Source organism: Carcharodon carcharias, chromosome 12 (assembly GCF_017639515.1).
Source record: "Carcharodon carcharias isolate sCarCar2 chromosome 12, sCarCar2.pri, whole genome shotgun sequence".
NCBI classification, from domain to species: domain Eukaryota; kingdom Metazoa; phylum Chordata; class Chondrichthyes; order Lamniformes; family Lamnidae; genus Carcharodon; species Carcharodon carcharias.
The window spans coordinates 85,299,270-85,321,182 of NC_054478.1; the positions used below are offsets into that span (position 1 = coordinate 85,299,270).

Sequence of the window (21,913 nt, forward strand, 5' to 3'; positions counted from 1 at the left end):
GGCGGGAGTATTCTATAGGTCCTCAAACAGTAGTTCAGCAGTAGGACACAATATAAACCAGGAAATACTGGGACCATGTAAGAAAGGCATGGCGATAATCATGGGTGATTTTAATATGCCTATAGACTGGACTAATCAAATTGGCAAGGGTAGCCTTGAGGGAGAGTTCATAGAGTGTATTAGAGACTGTTTCTTGGAGCAATATGTTGTGGAACCAGCTAGGGAGCAGGCTATTCTGGATTTGACTTTGTGTAATGAGATGGGATTAGTTAATCTTATAATAAAAGATCTTCTAGGGAAGAGTGATCATAGCATGTTAGAATTTCAAGTTCAGTTTGAGAGTGAGAAACTTGAGTCCCACACTAGTGATCTGGAGTTAAGCAAAGGTAAATACATAGGCATGAGGGCAGATTTGGCCCTAGTGGACTGGGAAGACTACAAGGTTGATGAACAGTGGCAGATATTTAAGGAAATGTTCAATTCCTCCCAAGTAAAATATATTCCAAAGAGGAAGAAAGATGGTAAGAGGGGGAAAAAGCTTCCATGGCTAAGCAAGGAAGTTAAAGATAACATAAAGTCAAAAACTAAGGCATACCAAATTGCGAAGGTCAGTGCCAGGCAGGAAGATTGGGAAACTTTTAAAGATCAACAAAGGGTTACTAAAAAAAATAGGAGCAAAGGTAAATTATGAAGGAAAACTGGTGCAAAATGTAAAAACTGATAGCAAAAGCCTCTACAAGTATATAAATGGAAAGAGAGTAACTAAAGTGAATCCCAAACTATTGGGATTAAAGGGTGACAAGTCCCCAGGACCTGATGGCCTACATCTCAGGGTCTTAAAGGAAGTGGCACTGGAGAGCAAGATGTAGAGTCAGTCTGGGTAGAAATAAGAAATAGCAAGGGAAAGAAGTCCCTGGTGGGAGTAATCTATAGGTCCCCAAACAGTAGTTCAGCAGTAGGGCACAATATAAATCAGGAAATACTGTGAGCATTGGCTATAATATTCCAAAATTCCCTGGATTCTGGAAAGGTTCCATTGGATTAGAAAAATGCTAATATAATGCCCTTATTCGAAAAGGTGGGGGGAGGCAGAAAGAAGGAAATTATAGACCAGTTAGTTTAATGTCTGTTGTTGGAAAATTGTTGGAATCCATTATTAAGGAAGTAGTAATGGGGCATTTGGAAAGTTAAAATGCAATCCATCAGAGTCAGCATGGTTTTATGAAGAGTAAATCATGTTTGACTAATTTGCTAGAGTTCTTTGAAGATGTGACAAGCAAAGTGAATAATGGGGATCCTGTAGATGTACTAAACCTGGACTTCCAGAAGGCCTTTGATAAGGTGCCTCACAAAAGATTAATACACAAGATCAGATCACATGGAGTTGGGGGTAATATATTAGCTTGGATAGAGGACTGGCTAACCAACAGAAAGCAGAGAGTCGGGATAAATGGGTCTTTTTCTGGATGGCAAGCTGTAACTAGTGTGATGTTACAGGGTTCGGTCCTGGGTGCTCCAACTATTTACAATCTATATTAATGACTTAGATTCAGGGATAGAAGGTACTATAGCTAAATTTGCAGATGACACCAAAATAGGTGGGAAAGTAAGTTGCAATATAGAAATAAGAAATTTACAAATGGATATGGACAGGTTAAGTGAATGGTCCAAAATTTGGCAGATGGAGTTTAACGTGGATAAGTGTGAGGTTATCCATTTTGGTCAGAAGAATAAAAAGGCGACTTATTATGTAAATTAAGAGAAACTTCAGAATGCTTTAGTGCAGAGGGACCTGGGTGTCCTCGTGCATGAATCGCTGAAAGCTAGTATGCAGGTACAGCAGGTAATAAGGAAGTCAAATGGACTTTTGGCATTTATTGCTAAAGGGATGGAGTATAAAAATAGGGAAGTGTTGTTGCAACTGTATAAGGCATTGGTGAGACTGCACCTGGAGTACTGTGCAGTTTTGGTCCCTTTACTTGAAGGATGTAGTTGCACTGGGGGCGGTTCAGAGGAGGTTCAGTAGATTGATTCCAAAGAAGTGGGGCTTGTCTTATGAGGAGAGGTTGAGCAGTTTAGGCCTATACTCACTAGAGTTTAGAAGGATGAGAGGAGATCTAGTTGAGGGGTATAAGATGCTAAAGGGGATAGACAAAGTAGACGTGGAGCAGATGTTTCCCCTTGTGGGTCATTCTAGATGGAGAGGCCATGGTTTTAGGCTAAGGGGTGGTAGATTTAAATCAGAGATGAGGAGGAATTACTTTTCTCAAAGGGTCGTGAATCTGTGGAATTCACTACCTCAGAGTGCATTGGATGCCAGGACGCTGAATAAATTTGAGGAGGAGCTAGACAAAATTTAAATTAATAATGGGTTGAAAGGTTATGGGGAGAAGGCAGGAAATTGGAGTTGAGGCCGAAATGAGATCAGCCATGATCGTATTGAATGGCGGGGCAAACTTGAGGGGCTGAATTGCTACTCCTGTTCCTAGGTTTTATGTTTTAATTTTTTTTACTTATTTCTATTCATTTATTTACTGTTTTATCCCTTTTTAAAATCCCTTTTCCAATCTGTTTCCCCAACCACTGCCCCATCCCCCCACCCCACACCCAAAAGGACCATCTGACACTTGTTTCTATGTTGTACTTTCACAGAACGCTGATTCTCGTTCTGCTATTCACACATTCTGCTTTCTTACCTTTATGCCATTATCAACGCCACCTTTAGCCCTTACCACTACCATTAACATTCCCTTTGTCTTGTGTCCATGACATCTTTGTCAATCTCTTCTTGACCATCACCCATCACTGATCTTTTATTTAGCTTCACCTGCTCAACCCCCCCCCGCCAAAACAGTACAAATTCCATCACATTTCTACTTCTCTTTAGCTCTGAAGAAGTCATACTGACTCAAAGCATTGATTCTGTTTCTCTCTCCACAGATGCTGCCAGACCTGAGTTTTTCCAGCATTTTCTGTTTTTATTATAGCTACTTGACATGTTTGTTTTGTGCCATGTGACCTGTTGTGGTTAATGTATTCTCTTGTATGCCTTACCTGGCAGCTTTGTGTTTAATGCTGGGTCCATGCAAGTCTGTGTTATGTGGTCACAATATGAATCATTCTGCTCATGGGGAACGGAAAAGAAAAGATAAAGGACAAAGTTGCGTTGGCAGAAAAAAACTAGGGAGAATACAAACTCAGAATGAGAGGGCAATTGAATGAGGGAGAAATGGAGGAACAAGCGGGAAAAAGAAGGATCAAAAGAACAAACATTGAGGCAGATATTAGCATACATCAAGATAGGAAAGTGAGTCAAATGCCAGTGTCCATATAGTGTCAGCAGTGGATCCTTGAATCCATAAACTTATAAAGTAATACTGATTTTTTTTTCATTAAAAGAACCTGACCTGGATTGTTCTTAAAAGACAGTTATAGATTCTAAGGCAGTTTTTATATTGCATCATTGCTGCTGGGTTTCTGAAGCATGGAATTCATGCAGCTGGTTGCAAGCCAAATACAAAACAGCCAGTACTCGTTAAAACTAGCAGCCACTTAGAGAGACTACTAAAACGGGTCTTCCTGGCAGTCATTCTTGGTGAGTCCCCTGTGGCTTTCCATTTTGTGTTTAGTAGTTTTATCTGCTGTATATTGACATTTGTGTTGTTGGTAAGCATTTAATTATAAAACTTATCGGTGTGAGTTTGGTGCTTAAGGAAACCAACAGTGTTAATGCATGTCTTGCCTAACATTAAATAATTTGTTAAATTCATGGCTTCACAATCCAGATGGAAAAACTTGATACACTTTTCATGTATACCAGACCCATGGTTGCAGACATTAGACTCTGCAATGAATTATCACATGTCCTTTTCCAACAGCTAGAAAAATTGTGGGTTTGGATCTCTGATAATGGCCATAAATATCTAACCAAGTTTTTATTTTAACTTTTGTCCCTAGGCTGTAAGTTACTCTGGAAAGACCGCATTGCAAGTTATCCTCAGAATATAGTGGTACACGGTGGTTTAATGCCGGATTTCTTGTACCGATGGTGCTCGCACGATGGTGTTAGGCAAGGAATGGCAGGAGTTTGACATGGAGATGAAGGACTGGTGGAATATGGTCAAATCAGTGCATTTAAGGAATATGGAGGTGATGGCCATGGTATTCCTGACCTCCTTATTGGGAGAGATCAAGAGGATGGGAGGTTAAGTTGAAGAAAACTTGATGAGTTGCTGTAGTTTGTCCTGTAGATTCTTTATACTGCAATTACTGTGTACTTTTGATGCGGTGAATATGGAGTTCAGTAACAGTGGCTCAATCAAGCAGATTGCTGTATTTCGGATGGTGTCGATCTGCTTGAGTGTTGCAACTGCACCCATCTTAGCCAGTGGCATTCCATGCTGCCTTAAGACATGCCAATGGCTTAGGTTAGGAAGTGAGCCATTTGTTGCAGTGTATGTTGCCTGCTCTGAAGCTGTGGTTATGGATATGGGAATTCTGTGATGCTGGTGCCATTGTAGGTCAGAGGATGTGGTTGAATCTTGTTGGAGATTGCTGTCGCCCAGCACTTGTGTGGCACATATTACCAGACACTTATCAGCCCAACATGAATATCGTCCCATGTCTGCTGCATCATTGTTTGAGGTGTTTTCACTGAAGCTGTGCACTTGAATAGGCAGTGATCTATTCCACCCTTGACCTTATATCAGAGCAAAGGTCATTGAAGCAGCTGAAGATGGTTAGGAGAATGATGCTACCCTGAGGAATTCCAGCAACAATGTTTTGAAGTTTTGGTGATTGATTGCTGACAACCACAATAGTCATCTTGCATGCCTGCAATCACAGTAGGGCTTCCTGAGGCCACACTTGGTTGAATGCTGCTTTAATGTTGAGGGCAGTTACACTTGCCCTTCTCCTGGCATTTATCTTGTGTCCATTTCTGGTGAAGTCTATGACAAGTAATTCAGTGGAATGTAAACTGAGTGTTGGCAAGCAGGGCTATTGGAGTTAGGAGGTGGCATTGTTCTCTTCTTCCATGGTATTGCTTCTTAAAGGACGACCAGCATTTATAGAGTAGCTTTCACAACTCGGAAGCTCCCAAAGTGCTTTGCAGCTGATAAAGTACTTTTGAAATGTAATCACTCTTGTAATGTAGGAAGCATTACAATTTGATTGGGTGGAGGTTGACAAGGTTGTTAGATTGGCAGGGCTAGATTTCTTTTTTATTTGTGGATAGGTTCTACCAGGCAATTTTGTCATTGCTGCATAGATGCCGGAGTCATAACTGCATTGTAAACTTTGGCAGGCCAGCTCTAATACGCAAGTCTTCATTACAGTCAGAATATTATCACAACTTATAACATTTGCTGTGCTCAGCTGACTGTACTCCTCTTCCTGTTACATAAATCAAATTTTATTAGGTCAATGCTGGCATCCATGGCGAGGAGGCTTAGGAAGAGGCTGAGTAAGGTCATTCATTTGACTTTTGGCTCAAAATGCTTGCAAACACAAGTCATATTTCTTGCACTTGTGCAAGACTTTATAGTGGTTGAAGATGAGATGTTCATTGAGTTTCCTGCTCTCATTAGTTGGCTGATAGAGCAGTGCCATTTTCACCTGGAGTTGGTAAGGCTGCAGGGCTTTGTGTTAGTCAGTTTGCTTTTGGGACCATTAAGCTCTCTGTATCTCCTTTTGACGTTCATGCAGGTAACCCCATGTTGCAGCTTTACTAGATTGGTACGTTGTTTTGGCGTATGCCTGCTTCTGCTCCTGATGCACCTTTCTAACCTTTCTGATTGAATCAAAGTTGATATCCTGATTTGATGGATCTGGAGGAATGAGGATGTCAAGCTATGAGGTAACAGATTGTGATGGCACTCAATTCTGCTGATGTCCCCAAATGCTTATTGGATGCTTGGTTTTGGGTTGTAAGACCTGTGACTTAGTGTGGTAGCACCACACTACCTGAGGGAGGAAGACCTTATTGCGAAAATGATGCTTTCTTCTTGAGGCCTGTGTGGTGGTTACTCCTATCAGTGGATTTGAGGACGTAATAAAGCAGGTTATTCCCTTTTGCTGATTTTTCTCACCTGACACAGGCCCTATCCAGTACAGTGGTGGTTTGGAATGTGACATGTTCAGCCAGTGGTGATGGTAGCAATCCACTCTTGATGGTGAACGTTGAAGTTCTTTCAGAGCATATTTTGCACCTTGCTTCCCTCAGTACTACCAACTGATGTTTAACATAGAGGAGTACTGATATGTCAGTTATGGGAGGCAAGTCGTAATTGGCAAAATTCTTTGGCATTGTTTGGTCTGAAATCATGGGGATCCACAGTCTTATGTTAAGGACTTTCCAGATTCACATCTCCCCAACTGAATACCACTACCTCCACTTTTGATGGTTTGTTTTGGTGTTGGAACAGGACAGAACCCAAGGGTGTGATAGATGAATCTATGATGTTGGCTGAAATTCAATAAAACAGTTCACTTGACCACCCCTCCTACTGAACTCAGTATCCATCGGCAGACTAGTTACCAAAATTACTATGTGCAGGATGCACTGCAACAATTCATCACGTTTACTTTCTCCTGTAATGCTGAGGAAGACAAAAGCATCAAAGATAGTGGTAATATCATCACTTGAGTTTATTTTCAAATCTCACCATGTTAACTTAGATATAATCTGCCATTTCTTTACCATTGTGTCAAAATCCCGGAATTCCCTACTTTAGTAACGTTATGGAAGTTCAACCATCACAAAAACTCTCAACAGTTCAAGAATGGCCATTGCCATCACCTGGACTAGTAAGAGTGGGCAATAAATGTAGCTTTGCTCGTGTACATCTAAGACATCATCCTGAAATCGAGAGCGAAAAGTGTTTGTTATGGGAATAGAATTTATGATCACGGACTTTAGTGGAAAAAGTAGACGGGAGCATTGGATGTGTGGAATGGCACTTGTAGGAACTAAAGTTTCACTCCATTGATTGTTGGTTAACTGTAATTTCAGTTTTTTTCTGCTTCTGCTAATTACAGGAAACTGGCAAAAATCTGACTTTGTAGAATTTGTTGGGAGGTTTCTTGAACCATTAGTAGTCATGCTTATCCAAAGTGATAAGTTTTAGTTACTGTAACTTTTTTGTTTTTCATCATTTTACGTAAACCTTTTAATTCCAGAAGAGAGAAATTTATAAAAAATAAAATCTGGATAATGTATGCTGCTTGTACATATGTTAATCCAATTCAAATTTTCCATTGACCCACAGCATGAAAGTTATAATCTAAGCATAAATTAATTTTTTTTGAGTGTGTACATTTGAGTTTCAGCTGAATGAGGTCTTGTTTTCTTTTAAGCTATACCTAGGTCAATAAAGCAACCATAAAATCAATTTTCTATTTCCTAATTGTAATAGTCATTGTTTTATGTAAATAATCTGAAGTAAAGTCTAAATTAGTGAACCTGCATTTTAAGCTAAATGCTTGGCTCTCAACCATATTTACTTGTAATTGCTAGTTTCTAAACCTTTGCTTATGATTCAGGTAACACTGCAAAAAATAGCAAATATAGGCTATGGAGAGATTTATGGTAACACCTGGATTTCTGGGCTCCAATAACAAAGTATAGAAACAGAGGCTTTGCTTTCCTGCTACTGAATCTGAAATGAAACTTAAGCATGCACCAGTGAGCTACAAAGATTTGTTTATTGAAAGGTAACTTGTTTAGAAGTCAGCAAATAAAGAATAACAGTGCCTGCTTGTATGCAGTTAGTTATTTTAGGAAATGCTAATAAAAGTCAGTAGATTTCAGAAAAAAAATGTGGGTTTATAACATCTGTTTTTATTAGTGAGAGAGTTCAATCTATTCACTTGGATCAGTAAATGGCTGCTGTTGGTTGTAGCGTTTCCAGTGATTTTATTTCAGCCACTCAAGTAATGAGCATAACTGCACAAACCGTAAGGCTGCCACTGAGTTAGATTGAAAATTGGTATCAGTTGTGTTTTTAATCCACAAAAAAGGTGAAGTTTATCCAAGCTTGTGGAGAATCCAGCATTTGAGCAAATTTGAGAAGTGGCATGTTTTTAAGTTTCATCAGGTTCTGTATAAACACTAAAACATGGAAACACTTAAGTGTCAACTGGAGCATGTTGTTTGATTTGGCTAGGACATATTTCTTCAAATAGTGCCATGAAGTTTTATATTTGCTTGAGAGGGCAGGCAGACCTTGGTTTAACATTTCATCTGAAAAGCATTGCCTCTAGCGCTGCATTCCTTTAGCACTGCGCTGAAGTAGCAGTCTAGATTATGTACTTCGGTTGTTGGAGTGAGACTTTGACCCATGGCCTTCTGACTCTGAAACAAGGGAATTACCACTGAACCAGGACGGTTCTATGTTCAGTCACTGCTTTGTGCAAAGGTAGCTAAATCTACCCAGTTAATAGTGTTAGGCAGGGTAAAACCGGGCAATGTTTGCAATTTAGATTACTGGCAATGTGTGTGGAGACCAGATAGGGACAGGATTGAGTTTGACTGTGTTGTGCCTAAGCTAACATGAAGAATGATCACATTGGGTATACTGGAAGCTGACTTCTAATCAAATGTCCTTGGAATTGTGCACTAATGATTTCTTCAGGAGGGGAGAAGAACAAATTGATGGAAAAAGAAGTAAAATTGAATAATTGTTTCAATGAATAACATTACAGTTTTTATTCAAACTAAGGTTCACCTTCCTAATTTTTAAAGGCACAATTACAAATGCTGCTCTCAAATTTATTCAAAATCTACATTAATTTGATTTGTGTCTCTGCTGGACACTGAAGTAACCAGTCTGCTTCCTGCAGGCAATTTAGAGTCTATTTTTCATTAATTGTTCAAAGTTTTGGCTTGTATAGTCTGTTGACTGTTCTAGTTTCATAATGTAGTTATGGTTGGCTTGGTCGTGTTCTGTACCCACAAATCATGGGATGTGGAGAGGGTAAAATCTAATTTGTGTTTTCAAAAACCTTTGTTTTGGCTGCTGGTGAAACGGTTCCAGTAGCAATTTGTTGTCTTTTGCCTCCATGTTCTCCAACTTATTTGATATGAAGACTGGAATCCTATTGTTCTGTAGCAGTTCTACTGATGCATATGATGTAGACGCTCTCTATGATTGTTACACATATATCTGGGGAACCTTTTTCACTAGTTTAGACTTAGAAGCATAAGTTTGCTTGAATGATTTGGCAACAGAAGTGGCAGAATACTTATTGCTCAGCCAGGTAGGTATGTATTTGAGTTTAAAGCTACCTAACATTCAAACTTGGCACTCCCAAGAATTAATTAATTTGTTTTTTTGCATTTGTTTAGTGATGTGAAGGAAACTCTAGAATTGACCAAAAAAAACCTTACCTGCTGCAAGAACTTTAGCTAATTGCTGAATGGATGCCCATATCTAAAGGAATTCACAGGAACTAGTAGAGCCCTATGGCCTGATTAGTATATTTAATGCAAAAGTACTACTTTTGAATATTTCTTTCCCAAAGATTTTAACAGAATCAGAACTTCTCTGAGAAAGCTAAATAAAGCTGTCAATGTATAAAAACAGGCCTAGGCATATAAATGCAAATGTTGTCAGGAATCTGACCTTGTGACGTGTTTATAGTCATAGAATATGGAAGTCTTGTTGGGAACTGTTGAAAAAGGAGGTTTACAACTAATGGGCTCAATATCATTCAAGGATTAAATACACTCCCCTTGAAATTTGCCTGTAATAATTTCAACATCTGTCATTGAAGAAAACAACTTCTGAACTACCAGTCTTGCTCATGACAAAGTCCTTGTTTAGGATTCATGTATTGTCGCAATAATACAGCTCCTTCTTCCTGAGCAGTTGCGTACATGCATGAGCAGTTTGTGCAATGGCAAGCCCTTTGGAACTAGTCTGTGTAGAAACCCTGGAGGGTATAGACTGTTCTTCATCTACGTAATCAATTCTAATGTATTTTTTAAATTCATCTGACAGCGTTTCTAAAACATTTTCATTCAAATCTAGTGGATCTTCATTTTTAGCACAAAGAATAGCTTTTGAATAAGTTGTATCAAATAATTGTCCCTGCCATTTTGTCACATGTAACCAACACCATCATCTCATCCATGCCATATCTTTACAATTCCTTTCATCATTCTAATGCCATCCCCATCCTTTCTTGGCTGTCCCTATCAATCCATCCCATCCCTCATGGAAGTAATGTCTCCAGCCAGGGTAATTTTGTTGTTGGGCAACCCATATCTTCTGCTGTATTTTTTTTCTCCACCAGCTGCACATGAATCACTCACTCCAGTCCTCTGCATGTGCCAAGTAATGCCCACCAAATAAGCCCACCTGGAGAAATGCTCCTTAAAATCAAAATAGCCCAGAAAGACAAAAACTGAGCATTATTACTGAGTATTATTCTAGATCAATTGACCTATGTAATCTGAAATTATATTTTAAATTTTAAAAGGTATTTTTGCTGCCAATTGTTGCTGTTTTTCAAGCTAGATTACAGTTTTCTAACTGTAGTAATAGAAATAAACCTAATAATATTGGATGTTTTGTTCTATAGAACTCTAGGTGGTGTTTTGCATTGCTTGAGCTTGCTTCAAAGAGAGACAATGATGAGTAATTTACCTTTTATTCTGGGCTAAAAGGAGAAAATTAGTTAAAACCTTAGGTGCATCAAATCTCTCTGACAACCCACGTTCTGGAATTTTCAGAAAATCTGCACGAATGTCTAGGATTATCCTAGTATCTCAACCGCAGAGCAATCTAATTTCTTCCAGTATTCCACTAATGTGTCTCTTTCTTATTTCAGTTGGGGTAGTAGAAACATTGTACTTTTCTTTAGCATTTCAGGATTAGGGAGGGAGAAAATGGGTCACAGCTATTACTCCTGACCCCTACCCAGTGACTCTTGCTGGTAGTGTGCCTCTTTAGATATCAAGGTAGGATTCTGCTGTATAAAGCCTTTTCTGACATATGAATAATTGCTGTTTGGGTGCTAGAGGCCCATGAAACCATGCTGCAACAAAATAAATACTTTTTTGGTCAGCTGGATGCCTGACAGAATTGATCAGCTCAGCAGCTCCAAACTAACACTGAGAAATTCATACATAGAGAGCTTTTCTTTGCCTGATATAGAATGCATACACTGTCCCTGTAGGTAACTGAGGCTAGGCACAGATTGGCAAGAGTCGAGACTCAGAACTCTGAAATACATGCATGGGGTCCTGATGACATTAACCAGCCAAAATTATACAGTTTGCTATGCGACATTGTAAATAGATACCCTACATTCTGGACATTGGCTTGCAGAGTTCTCTGGGACAGACTGAAACAAATCTCTTTTTATAATGGATCCAAGCCTGTTTTTAGTATAATGCCCCTCTATTTCTTTTGTGCTATTAAGTGCCCTGGAGATTTTCCCACTATTTTGTTACAGATGCCACATTTCAAAGTATAATGAGTGAAATAACAAACCTATGTATCTATATAGAGGTGCATATAGAGTTCCTCCTTCCTTTGGGAAAGCTGTTGGTTCCTTTTCAGTGTTTCTCCGTAGAGATGAGCAGCCTGAGATGATTGAATTGGCTGGCACATATTGGTTCTCTAATATGATATGCTTCCATATTGTCTACTATTTCTGTGCACAAATAGTCTGGGTTTATTTTTGTAGTTGTAGTGTTGTCTTTTGAGTTTAGTGTTATAAATTATTCAGTATAAATTGAAAATTTGGTGTTATTTGCATACTTCGTGACATCTGTTTTTGAAGTGATTTCTTGTATTGAATGTTGAATAGCATCAATACTTTGCATATATCAGAAGTAATTCAACTTGCAGTTCTGTCAACACTTTCCTAACATTATCACAGTCTGAATGGCAGTCCATGTCCTGCTGAGCACATCTGCGCTGAGTTGTCTGGAGACCATCAGTGTTAAGTGTTTGTAAAACAAAGAAAAGCAAAACCACTATAAAATCAGTCATTTAATTTCCTTTACTTGCAGGAGGGACAAGTGTTTCCGATGCTCTGGAGTGTCCCACAGATGAAAAACGAACCATACTTTCTTTGGATACTTCACAGATGGTATGTAATAAAGTTTTCGGGAAAAGACTCCTGATGGCAATAAAAGTAAAAACTTAATTTAAACCCTTCCAAGTCCAACCCTCTTGTCATGCTTATTTTAACCAAAGCATCCATAAGGAGCTTTGTACCTTCCACATGCAGCTAAGGACATATCTTGTGTTCCATTTGAAGTGATTACAGGTACTCAATTGATTAGGAAGCTGGACTTTTATAGTAGATTGTGCTGGTTGTACTGAGTTTTCTGAAATATGCTAACTTGAGGTATATCAGGATTTAACTGGTTGGTCTTCTCATTTTATGCTGTTTCAGAGAAGATAATCCTTCCATTTACCATTTTTAACAAAATGCATATCTTTGTGAAAACATAGATGTTTGTTGATTTTTCTTCTGTTCTCATTATCAATCTGCTATATATTGTGCAAGAAATTGAATACTAGTAAAATGTTAAATTATTATACATCTTAAATTATCCTTGTATATTGATCAAAAAGTAAGCCATGTGGTGTCCCTTGTTTGCAGAATTTATCCCATAAAGAAAAACTTGCATTTGTATACTGTCTTTCATGACCACTAGATGGTAGATGGCAATGCAGCACTTGTGACTTTGTAATGTGAAAAATGTGGCAGCCAATTTACACACTGCAAGCTCCCGCAAACAGGAATGTGATAATGGCCAGATAATCTTTTTTTGTTGTTGATTGATGGATAAATATTGACCAGGACACCAAAGATAACTTCCCTGCTCCTCTTCATGATATTGCCATAGAATCTTTTACATCCACCCAAGAGGGGCCTGGGTTAAATGTCTCATCTGAAAGTTAGCACCTCTGATGGTGCAGCACTCCCTCAGTACTGCATTGCAGTGTCAACCTAGATCATTGCACGTGAGCCGCAGTGGGACTTGAACCCACAACCTTCTGGTGCAAAAATGCTACAAACTGGACCACAGCTGAAGTGGCCTCATAAATTCGAACACATTACATTTGAAGTGATTCTGGTTGAGGATTTTATTTGTGTTAAAGCTAAATTGAGCACAGTGAAGTTGTTGGATGCAACAGGAGTCACTTTTTTTAAAAGCCTTTGAATGGAGACTAATGAATCAGCAAGCACATCATAGCTGCAGTAAGCACACTGGCCTGAGCAGGATACTGATAATGCAAAGTTATTCCATTCAACTAGTCTTGCTGCCAGTATAATTTCAGATTTTGCAAGCTTAAATACATTTATTAAACTAATATCATGTAATGTTTTACATTATTGATTTTTAATCTGTTATAGCTTTCCAAACAAGAATAATGTTTTTAGTTTAAAAAAAAATCAAAAATTTGATCTGCTTCGTCACTTAAGATGGGAAAACCTCCTTGACTAGATTGATGAGAGATCATAAAAGGGTTATGGTAATTGAACATGCTTTTCTTAAATAATTGTCTTTCAGAAATGCTTAAACTGCTCCCAGAACTCTGCTATGTGAATGCTGTCACTTTTACATTCCAGCCCATAAATCTTTTTTGAAAAAATCCAGCATGTGATGCGGTTTGGTGAACAGTTTCCAAAGTTAATTAAACAACTTGAAATGTACTGCAGGAGCACAGCATACTATAACTGAAGTGTCAGATTATACAAAAGAGAACTAACATTTCACAATTCTGTGCAACTTTTTCAAACATATGCCCGAATTTTTAAACATTAGTTTTAGCACGATGTAATCTTCACAAGCAGGAATTCTTCTCAAACTGGAAAAGTTGAGTGCTAATTTTTATGACTTTTTTTTAAAAATGGAAGCTTTTCCCCAATCTTATCTTGAGACAAATACTTGCACTGCTTTCTGATGTGAGTTGAAATGGAGTAATGGAAATTGTTTTTGTTCTGTCCACATTTTTGACCCATATTGACAATGAAAAGGGAGTTACCATAAACGGGTCATATCTTCTAATTAGCCCTTTCCTTGCTGTATTTCAGATATTTTGCCTGGGTTAAATAATTACCATTAATTACCAAATTAACCACTTAGAGATCAAGTGGCATGTTTACCATATTCCTCAAATTCTTAAGGAGTGGCAACCAGGTCACTATGTAAGGCTAAAATGGACAGCTTTGTTTTATTTGGCTGAATAATACATCGAAACAATCTGGTTCTGCAAAGTACTCTAGCACAATTCATAAAAATAAAAATAGAATCCTTTTAAGAGTGCTTTTAGAATCCATTTGATACAAAGTGGCTGGGTCTTTGGGCACAAGTCTTCCGATGTGAGTTTCCAATATGCTCAGAATTGAGATCTCCAGCAGAACTAAAGTTGAGTAACCTGAGTTGTGATTCACACCATTGGAATTCTTTTATGTTTGACATGAAATGAAACAGATCCTACACCCTGTGATGTGAGGCATTCAATATCTGGATATTGCCATTTTCCGGCAAACATTTTCCTTACTGGTTAAGCTCCCAGATTAATTTCAACAATTACATGGTCTGTCAAACTGTGTAAATTAATATTTCAAATAGTTTGATTGAGAAACAGCATTCTTTCAACTTGATTTCCGAAAAATGTACAAAAATATCTCTCCTGACACAGTTTTCTCAATGGGCAGCCAGTTAGGAGTATAGGACATTGCCACTGAAACCACAGGATTTCCTCAATGATAAAGTTAATTTAAAATCTTAAAATATAAAATTCAGAAATGCACCTATTTTTGTCAAGTTTCAGAATAATCCACAATGTTCTATTTTGTGATTTTTGAGAAACATTAATTAACTATTAAAAGTTTTCATGTCTTAGAAGACATTGCTATTTGTTTGTAGCTCTGAACATTTTTTTATTTTGACTATTGTTAATTATAGCCTCTTAATTGGAATCAGGCAACACATTTCTTATATTGGATTAGTAGCATATGGAACTGTTGTCTATGGTTCCATATATGTCACCATCAGTAATTTTGTTGGAGGTACTTAATAGAGATCTGAGCATTCTCCACCGTAATGAAGGGTTTATCAAAAGGCAACTCATTCCATGTGGCTTACGTATTCATAGGTTTACACATTTATTGATTGACAGTTGAAATGTATGGGAGCAAAGAAATGTATGGGAGAAAATTAATTGTCTGCCCTCTCTGGGGAAATAGTGCATTTGTTGGCACACCTGAAGGAAAGTCAGGTTAGCTCCGCATCCTGTTTACTTGGTTACCCTTGCACAATAAGAACTTTTCTTCAGGATATTTTACAAACACCAAGACTATCATCATTTATAGCTTGCACAATGAGCACTCTAGTCAATCAGGACAGGCAAACAAATTTATTATTGACAGAAAATACTGGAAAACCTCAGCAGGTCTGGCAGCATTAGAGCTCTGAAGAAGAGTCATTTGGACACAAAAGTTAACTGTTTTTCTTTCCACAGATGCCGCCTGACCTTTGAAGTTTTTCCAGCATTTTCTGTTTTTATTTCAGATTTCCAGCATCTGCAGTATTTTGCTTTTAGACTTATTATTGATTCTGAAGAATGTGCCTCCAGAATTTGTGCATTATCAAATTACTTAATTATTTTGTGTATTTTTAAAAATAACACATCATTGCGGTAAAGAATTCTTTTCACAGTATGCGCTTTTTCAGTTCAAGTTTAAATCTTTCTGTGCTTTTCTGCAATAGCTTCAACCTTACAATGCTTACACGTTGAATGAAATAACTTTTTTCACAAGCATAGCACACCTGAGCTTGGACTGTGGACTGTGGCACATTTTGACTATTTTGAAATTTGTTTCTTCCATGTTTCTTTTGCTGTGCTTGCAGTCTTTTCTAGATCGATTACATGTAAAATAGCCTTTTCTGGTTACTTGCGAACAACTGTTACTTCTTATGCCTACTAGTTCATTACCACATTCCCCATGTCTTGGTGAGCTCCCAGGAAAGGTCCAAGTTAGCTTTTGTGTTCAGTTTCTTGTGCTTTTCACTTTGAGCTAATTGCTTTCACTAAATATTCCATGACACTTCCATTCATTAATTCTGTTCTATGCTTGTGAGCATGACTGGTATCTTTCAAACCGCTAACCTTCTACATTTGGACAGTGAAAGTGTAAAACCCTTTTTAGGAGACGTTGACTGACCAGTGACAAAATTGTTAGGGTGCTGGAGTTGCAACATGAGCAAAAGATAATGTCTTCCAAGCATATGGATACATCAGCAGCTTGACTCCATTCTGCTCATCCATATATCAATCACCCACTGATTGCTTTTAGGTTTTGTTACATTGACACATCTGGAAGTGCACCAAAAGACCTTTGATCCTTGTGATTGCTTGTGTCAGCCCAGTAACTGGAGGGCATTAAGAGTTCTTTGGTCTGCCGGGTGAAAGTGCTGCAGTCAGACAGCATGGTGGAGTCATGAGGTCTGTTAGCACTCGACAGTTGTCAGGGGTGGGGTAGTGGGGAGTGGGGTGGGGGTTAGGGGAGAGGTCTGGAATCTGGTAACACTGGAGTTATGGGATCTGGCAGCAGCAGAAAGAGGTGTGGGTTGGAGCACAGGGGACTGCTAGTTTCAGATTGAGATGGGGTAGAACACGTTAACACGACCAATCTAGCGATAGCTATTTAAATAAACCTGCACGTTCAACTAAATAGATAGTAGTTATTAAAGCCAATCAGAATGAAGACCAATAAAGAATGAGCTTAATCCACAATTATAGTGCGATGCATTTTTTACTTCATTATGTAAATAAATGCATTTTAAAAAAAAAAATCATTGTCCTCTTGTTTAACTCTCCATTGGATCTGTTAAATGAAAATAAAGAGACCCAACCATCTGTATTTGCAAACACAGATAGGGTTTGTATTGTTTATACAACTCCCAGACAAAACAGCTTTTATTCACATGGAGGAGAATTTTCTCTCTGTCGTGTGGGCTGGGCGGGAGCGGGTGGGGGCAGGCACCCAGCCATTCGCTGCATGTGATTGGCTGCGTCCTGCCATTTTATGTGGGCGGGCCAATTAAGGCCCACACACCCGGAAGTGCACAGCGCTCCCTGTGCGGGCAGGGAGAGGAGGGAGAATCGGGGCCTGTGCTGTTTCGCACATGCGTGCGAAAGAGCGCAGAAATCTCCCCGAGGCATGGAGCTTCCTTGAGGAGATTAATTTCATTATGAAAAATGGAAAAAAAATTTTTGTAAGTTACACGTTCCCTCGTGTGACAGTGTCACAAGAGCTGGGACATGTTTATGTGTTTCAATAAAATTTTTTATTTAATTTATAAAGCCTTCATGAAACCCCATCCCAACCTTAAGGTTTGATGGGCAGCCCTGTTAATGATTTTAGTTGGTTTTTAAATGGCCTTAACAGGTCTTTGACAAGTTGGTGGGCACGCTGCCAACTCCGGTGTGCGCCCGCCGAGCTGAAGATCGGAATGACGCGCAGTGACGTTCTGTATCATTTTACACATCAGCGAGCAGGGCCTGTGCCCGCACGCCGACCAGAAGATTCAGGCCTTGGTCATTTTAATTTGGCAAATACTGTGTATATGTCAAAAGAAATCATATTTTCCAGTGAGGCAGTAAGAGTTGAGTGGCTGACAATGCCTATGTGTGAGGAGCAGTGAGTGGCTAAGCTCCAACATACTGGAAAAATAAATTGGTTATCATTACAAATTCTTAGGCAGTGAGAATCAAAATCAAGCATTGAGGAACTGATTAACTGGCTGTTTACTCTGCAGGGTGCACCAACTCAAGTCCAAAGGGAAGGAAGAAAATAAAAGGGGCAACCTCCCATTAAGCATTTTTGTGAAGCTATTGGCCAGAATTTTTAGGAGTTAGGTCTCTCAAAGGCTCTGTTAGTTAGACTTTTTCCCCTCATCCTTTAGCTTAAGCTTTTTTGCGCCGCAAATTGCTAGAAGTGCATGTTGATTATGGTGTGGTGATGTCTGGGAACTGGTGAATGATGGAATCAAAGTCTATTTCCTTAATGAGATTTAAGGATTGTGAAAGAAAGAGGAATGACAAGAGAAGGGAATGGGATAAGTTAAAGTCAAATCCAGTACAGAAAGAAACAAGTAGAGGGAAAGATATGTAATAAAGATAGAGACAAAAGGTAAAATCCCTCTTTATTACCTTCAGGAATGACAATCTGTGGTTTCATTTTTTTCTGGGTGGAGTATTTGAGTGTCTTGTCGAGCACCTGCCCTAACTTTCTGTGACCAGTTTAATTAATAATTAATGCACAACATCAGTAATAACTCATGCGGAGGGTGGCAGCCGATTGCTATTTTTACTACAATTTGTGGACATGGAGTATTTCTTCATCGCCACAAATTGCATTATGATTTACGTGCAAAATAATGGCTTGCACATTAAACACTCCATTGTTTTGCCAGCAAATTATGACGCAGTGTCATAATACCAGAGACGTCCTTGTGTGCAAAACTTTTCACAGCATAAAAGTTTGTGGTAGCCGAACTTACACTAGTTATTTACTTGCAGAATGGTACTGACTAGCAAAGAAAATTGACACCAATAATACAGAAAAATGATAAAGATGGAGAATGCTGCTGGATGATATCTGCATCCACTACATGAAGATCGCAACTAGTATACATGACTCTGTTAATTTTTAGTTTCTGCAGTGTTCACCTCTACCCTATAATGATCACCAACTTCATGCAATTTTATTGATATTCTACTCTATCTAAAGAAATCAGGGTGATTGCTGTGCTTTCAGAGATCTGTGTAATTCTTGTTTGCTGCTTCTGCACAGTGCAGCATCACTTGGGGCCTGGGTTTGACTGAAGTTAGCTTGAGTTTTTGTGTCACTACTTTGAACTTTGCCCTGCTGATTATCCCTGAAAATATTGAAACTCAAAAGTTAATTTGTTTGGTGCTTTCATAAAACAACCAGAAGTGAGTTTTTTTAAAAAAGACTGAGTTTGGAGATGCCACAACTGCAGAGGACGCACTTCTCGCACATGTAGTTGAATTGCCCATGACGTCAAAGCCAGCACTGAAGAACTCTTATTAAAATGCAGCAGATCCATAGAAAAGTTGAAGCAGATTTACAGAATTCTCTCTGGATTAGAGTGTCATGTTAGCCCCAGTAGAAACAATCCAAATGGCAGTCAGGCAACTCTGTTTACAAGGTTGAACTTTGCTGTACATTATTTCCCAGACCAAAAACATGTTCACAAGCTTTTGCTATGTAGTTTGCTGCATTGAGAATTTTGGTAAAGCTAATTGTGGTGTGAAAGATATCAAGTTTGCCATGCATCTGTTGAGATGCAGTGTTATTTTGGTAATATGACTCTGAATTAATGAGCATCCCAGAATTATAAAAATCTTTAGCACTCTGAAATAACTGGACACCACCACTGCTAGAGAGGGTACAATTCATTCTGTAACCATTAACCAGGGGCTGGGGAACCAATATATGTCAGGCAATAATGATGTATATTATGGTGTCCAGTAGGAATAGTAACTAGGTAAGATGGCGTGTGTATAAGTTGTTTGTGAGCATAAATAGCAACAACTGGGGAAGCAACTCAGACCCTGATATACCATGGCTTGCAACGGTCAGTGAGTGGAATGTCGAGGCGCAGAGGGAGCTGGCCAGTGGTGAACAGGACGTGCCAGAGAGCGATTGCGCAAGTGATGTTACCATTTGCGCAGGCACAAACCACTACTGGCACTGGCTGACATGTGAACGCCCATGACATCAGTGGGAGAAAACAGGCAAGCATCAGCAGACAGAATGCAAGCCAAGTGCGCAAGTGCCATCCGACCAATTGCTGTCAGGAGTTGGCGCTTTTTTAAAAAGAAGTGTTGAAGTTCAGCAGAGGTCCAGCTCCACCAACCATTCCTGACATAGCCAATCTACATTGCCCTCTGCAGATGATACTGGCCCTTGGATGGCAACCTTGAAAACCAAAAAAATTGATTAAGCAGCTTAGCTATTTAGGGGATGTTTAATCACTGACAATTAAACAGCTCTGATTTATAAGCCTGTGACATATGAGGACAACTACTTAGAGTTTGCAATTTATGCTGTAAATGTGCCCAGCATTCCTCCTCCTTGCAGAGAAATTAAACATCAGTACAGGAAAGACTAAGTGGGGGAATTAGTGGTATAATTATTGCAGCAACTACAAGGGCTAGGCTTGTGGGAAATTCTTTTTTAAATTTTTTGTTTTAAAAATTATGCTTCCTGATTAATTTTAAGCACTTTTAACTTAATAGATTTTAATATATAATTTTCCAAAAAGGAAAAACAAAAGTGTTTGGATTTTCAGAAAATATAAGCCCAATTTACTCAGCCTTTCATAATAGCACAACCTCTTCATTCCAGGAACCAATTTGCTTCTGTCATCAGATTTATTAGGATGTTGTCAGGACTAGAAAATTGCAGTTTTGAGGAAAGGTTGGATGGCCTGGGGTTGTTCTCCTTGGAACAGAGGAGGCCAAGGGGAGAAACATAGCAGGAGTAGGTCATTTGGCCCTTTGAGCTTCCTCCACCATTCAGCATGATCATGGCTGACCCTCTCTGTCTCAATGCCATACTCCTGCTTTCTCCCCATACCCCTTGATGCCTTTGATTGAGATGTATCAAATTGTGGGGGGCCTGGATGGAGTGGATGGGAAGGGCCTATTTAATTTAGCACAAAGATCAGTCACTAGGGGTTGTAGATTTAAAGTGATAGATTAGTGGGGAGATGAGGAAAAATCTTTTCACCCAGTGGGTAGTAGGGGCCTGAAACTCACTGCATGAGAGGGTAGTAGAGGCAGACACCCTCGACTTGTTTAAAAGTGGTCTGGATATGCTCAACTGCCATAACCTGTAGGGCTATGGACCACTGCTGGAAAGTGAGATTAAGCTGGATGGCTCATTTTTCGGCCGGTACAAACATGATGGGCTGAGTGGCCTCTTTCTGTGCTGTAAACCTTCTATGATTCTATGAAAACAGATTATCTGGTTATTATCAAAGTGTTATTTGTGGGACCTTTCTGTGTGAAAATTCTTCCAAAAAAATTGAAAGCATTTGAAAAATTTGCTTGGAAAACTGATTTAAATCTGTTCTTGACCTAGGCTTGGGTCTGTTACTATAGAAACAAAAAATCTCTATTTGGACTTAAGGCTCCCCAGCATTGATATTGGTCAGTCGGGATAGAAAGTCATTAGTTTCATGTTCTCTGCTTGATTGCGGCACATCGTTATTGTCCCAAAGATTTAACCATTATCCCAAAGGTTTAACTATTCAAGATTTCTAAAATTGCACATACCATGGTATGTGAAACAGAGGTTGACCTGATCGTCACTTTTCAGTTAAAATAGAGTGCTGCTTGGCCATTGGCATTTTAACCAGGGCAATGCACTCAACATTCAACTGCAATGAGCATTGTATTTGCAACTCCTGAGTTATTTAGTGTTCCACTTGCATAAGTGAAACATTCACATGGGTAATCCAAAGCATTTTCCAGACTTGCATTCCATTGTCTCCTTCGCACCCTTAGGCAATCATCTGCTCAATGTTTCTGCTCAAGGAACATTGGTAAATCAGTTTGGAGGCTAAGCAATCTTCTATTGTGTAGTTACAGATTTCTTCATTCTTTTCTCCAACTTTCCCTGATCCTGAAAACATAGCAAAAGATTGAGCAGAGAAGGTAACTCTTCTCAGCCCCATAAATTTTCTTTCGAACACCTTTGCTAGTTTCACTCTCCACCCAGATTTGGAAGGGTTCTGCTTAATGGCAAATAGTTTTTCACCTTTGTTTAATTTTTATTGTTCTTACAGTTTTGAGCTTGAAATTGGTTTTGTTACATCAGTACTCTTACTTTGTTTAGCTGTTCT

General features: G+C 38.9%; 1 protein-coding gene across 1 annotated transcript in view; it reads left to right on the top strand.

Moving 5' to 3' along the window:
* Positions 1-21,913, top strand: part of agps (alkylglycerone phosphate synthase) — a 153,310-nt gene that overhangs the window by 49,640 nt on the left and 81,757 nt on the right. Inside the window, exon 7 of the mRNA XM_041201287.1 lies at positions 12,023-12,102. Within this exon, the coding sequence (XP_041057221.1) occupies positions 12,023-12,102 (80 nt within the window). The remainder of the gene's footprint in view (positions 1-12,022; positions 12,103-21,913) is intronic.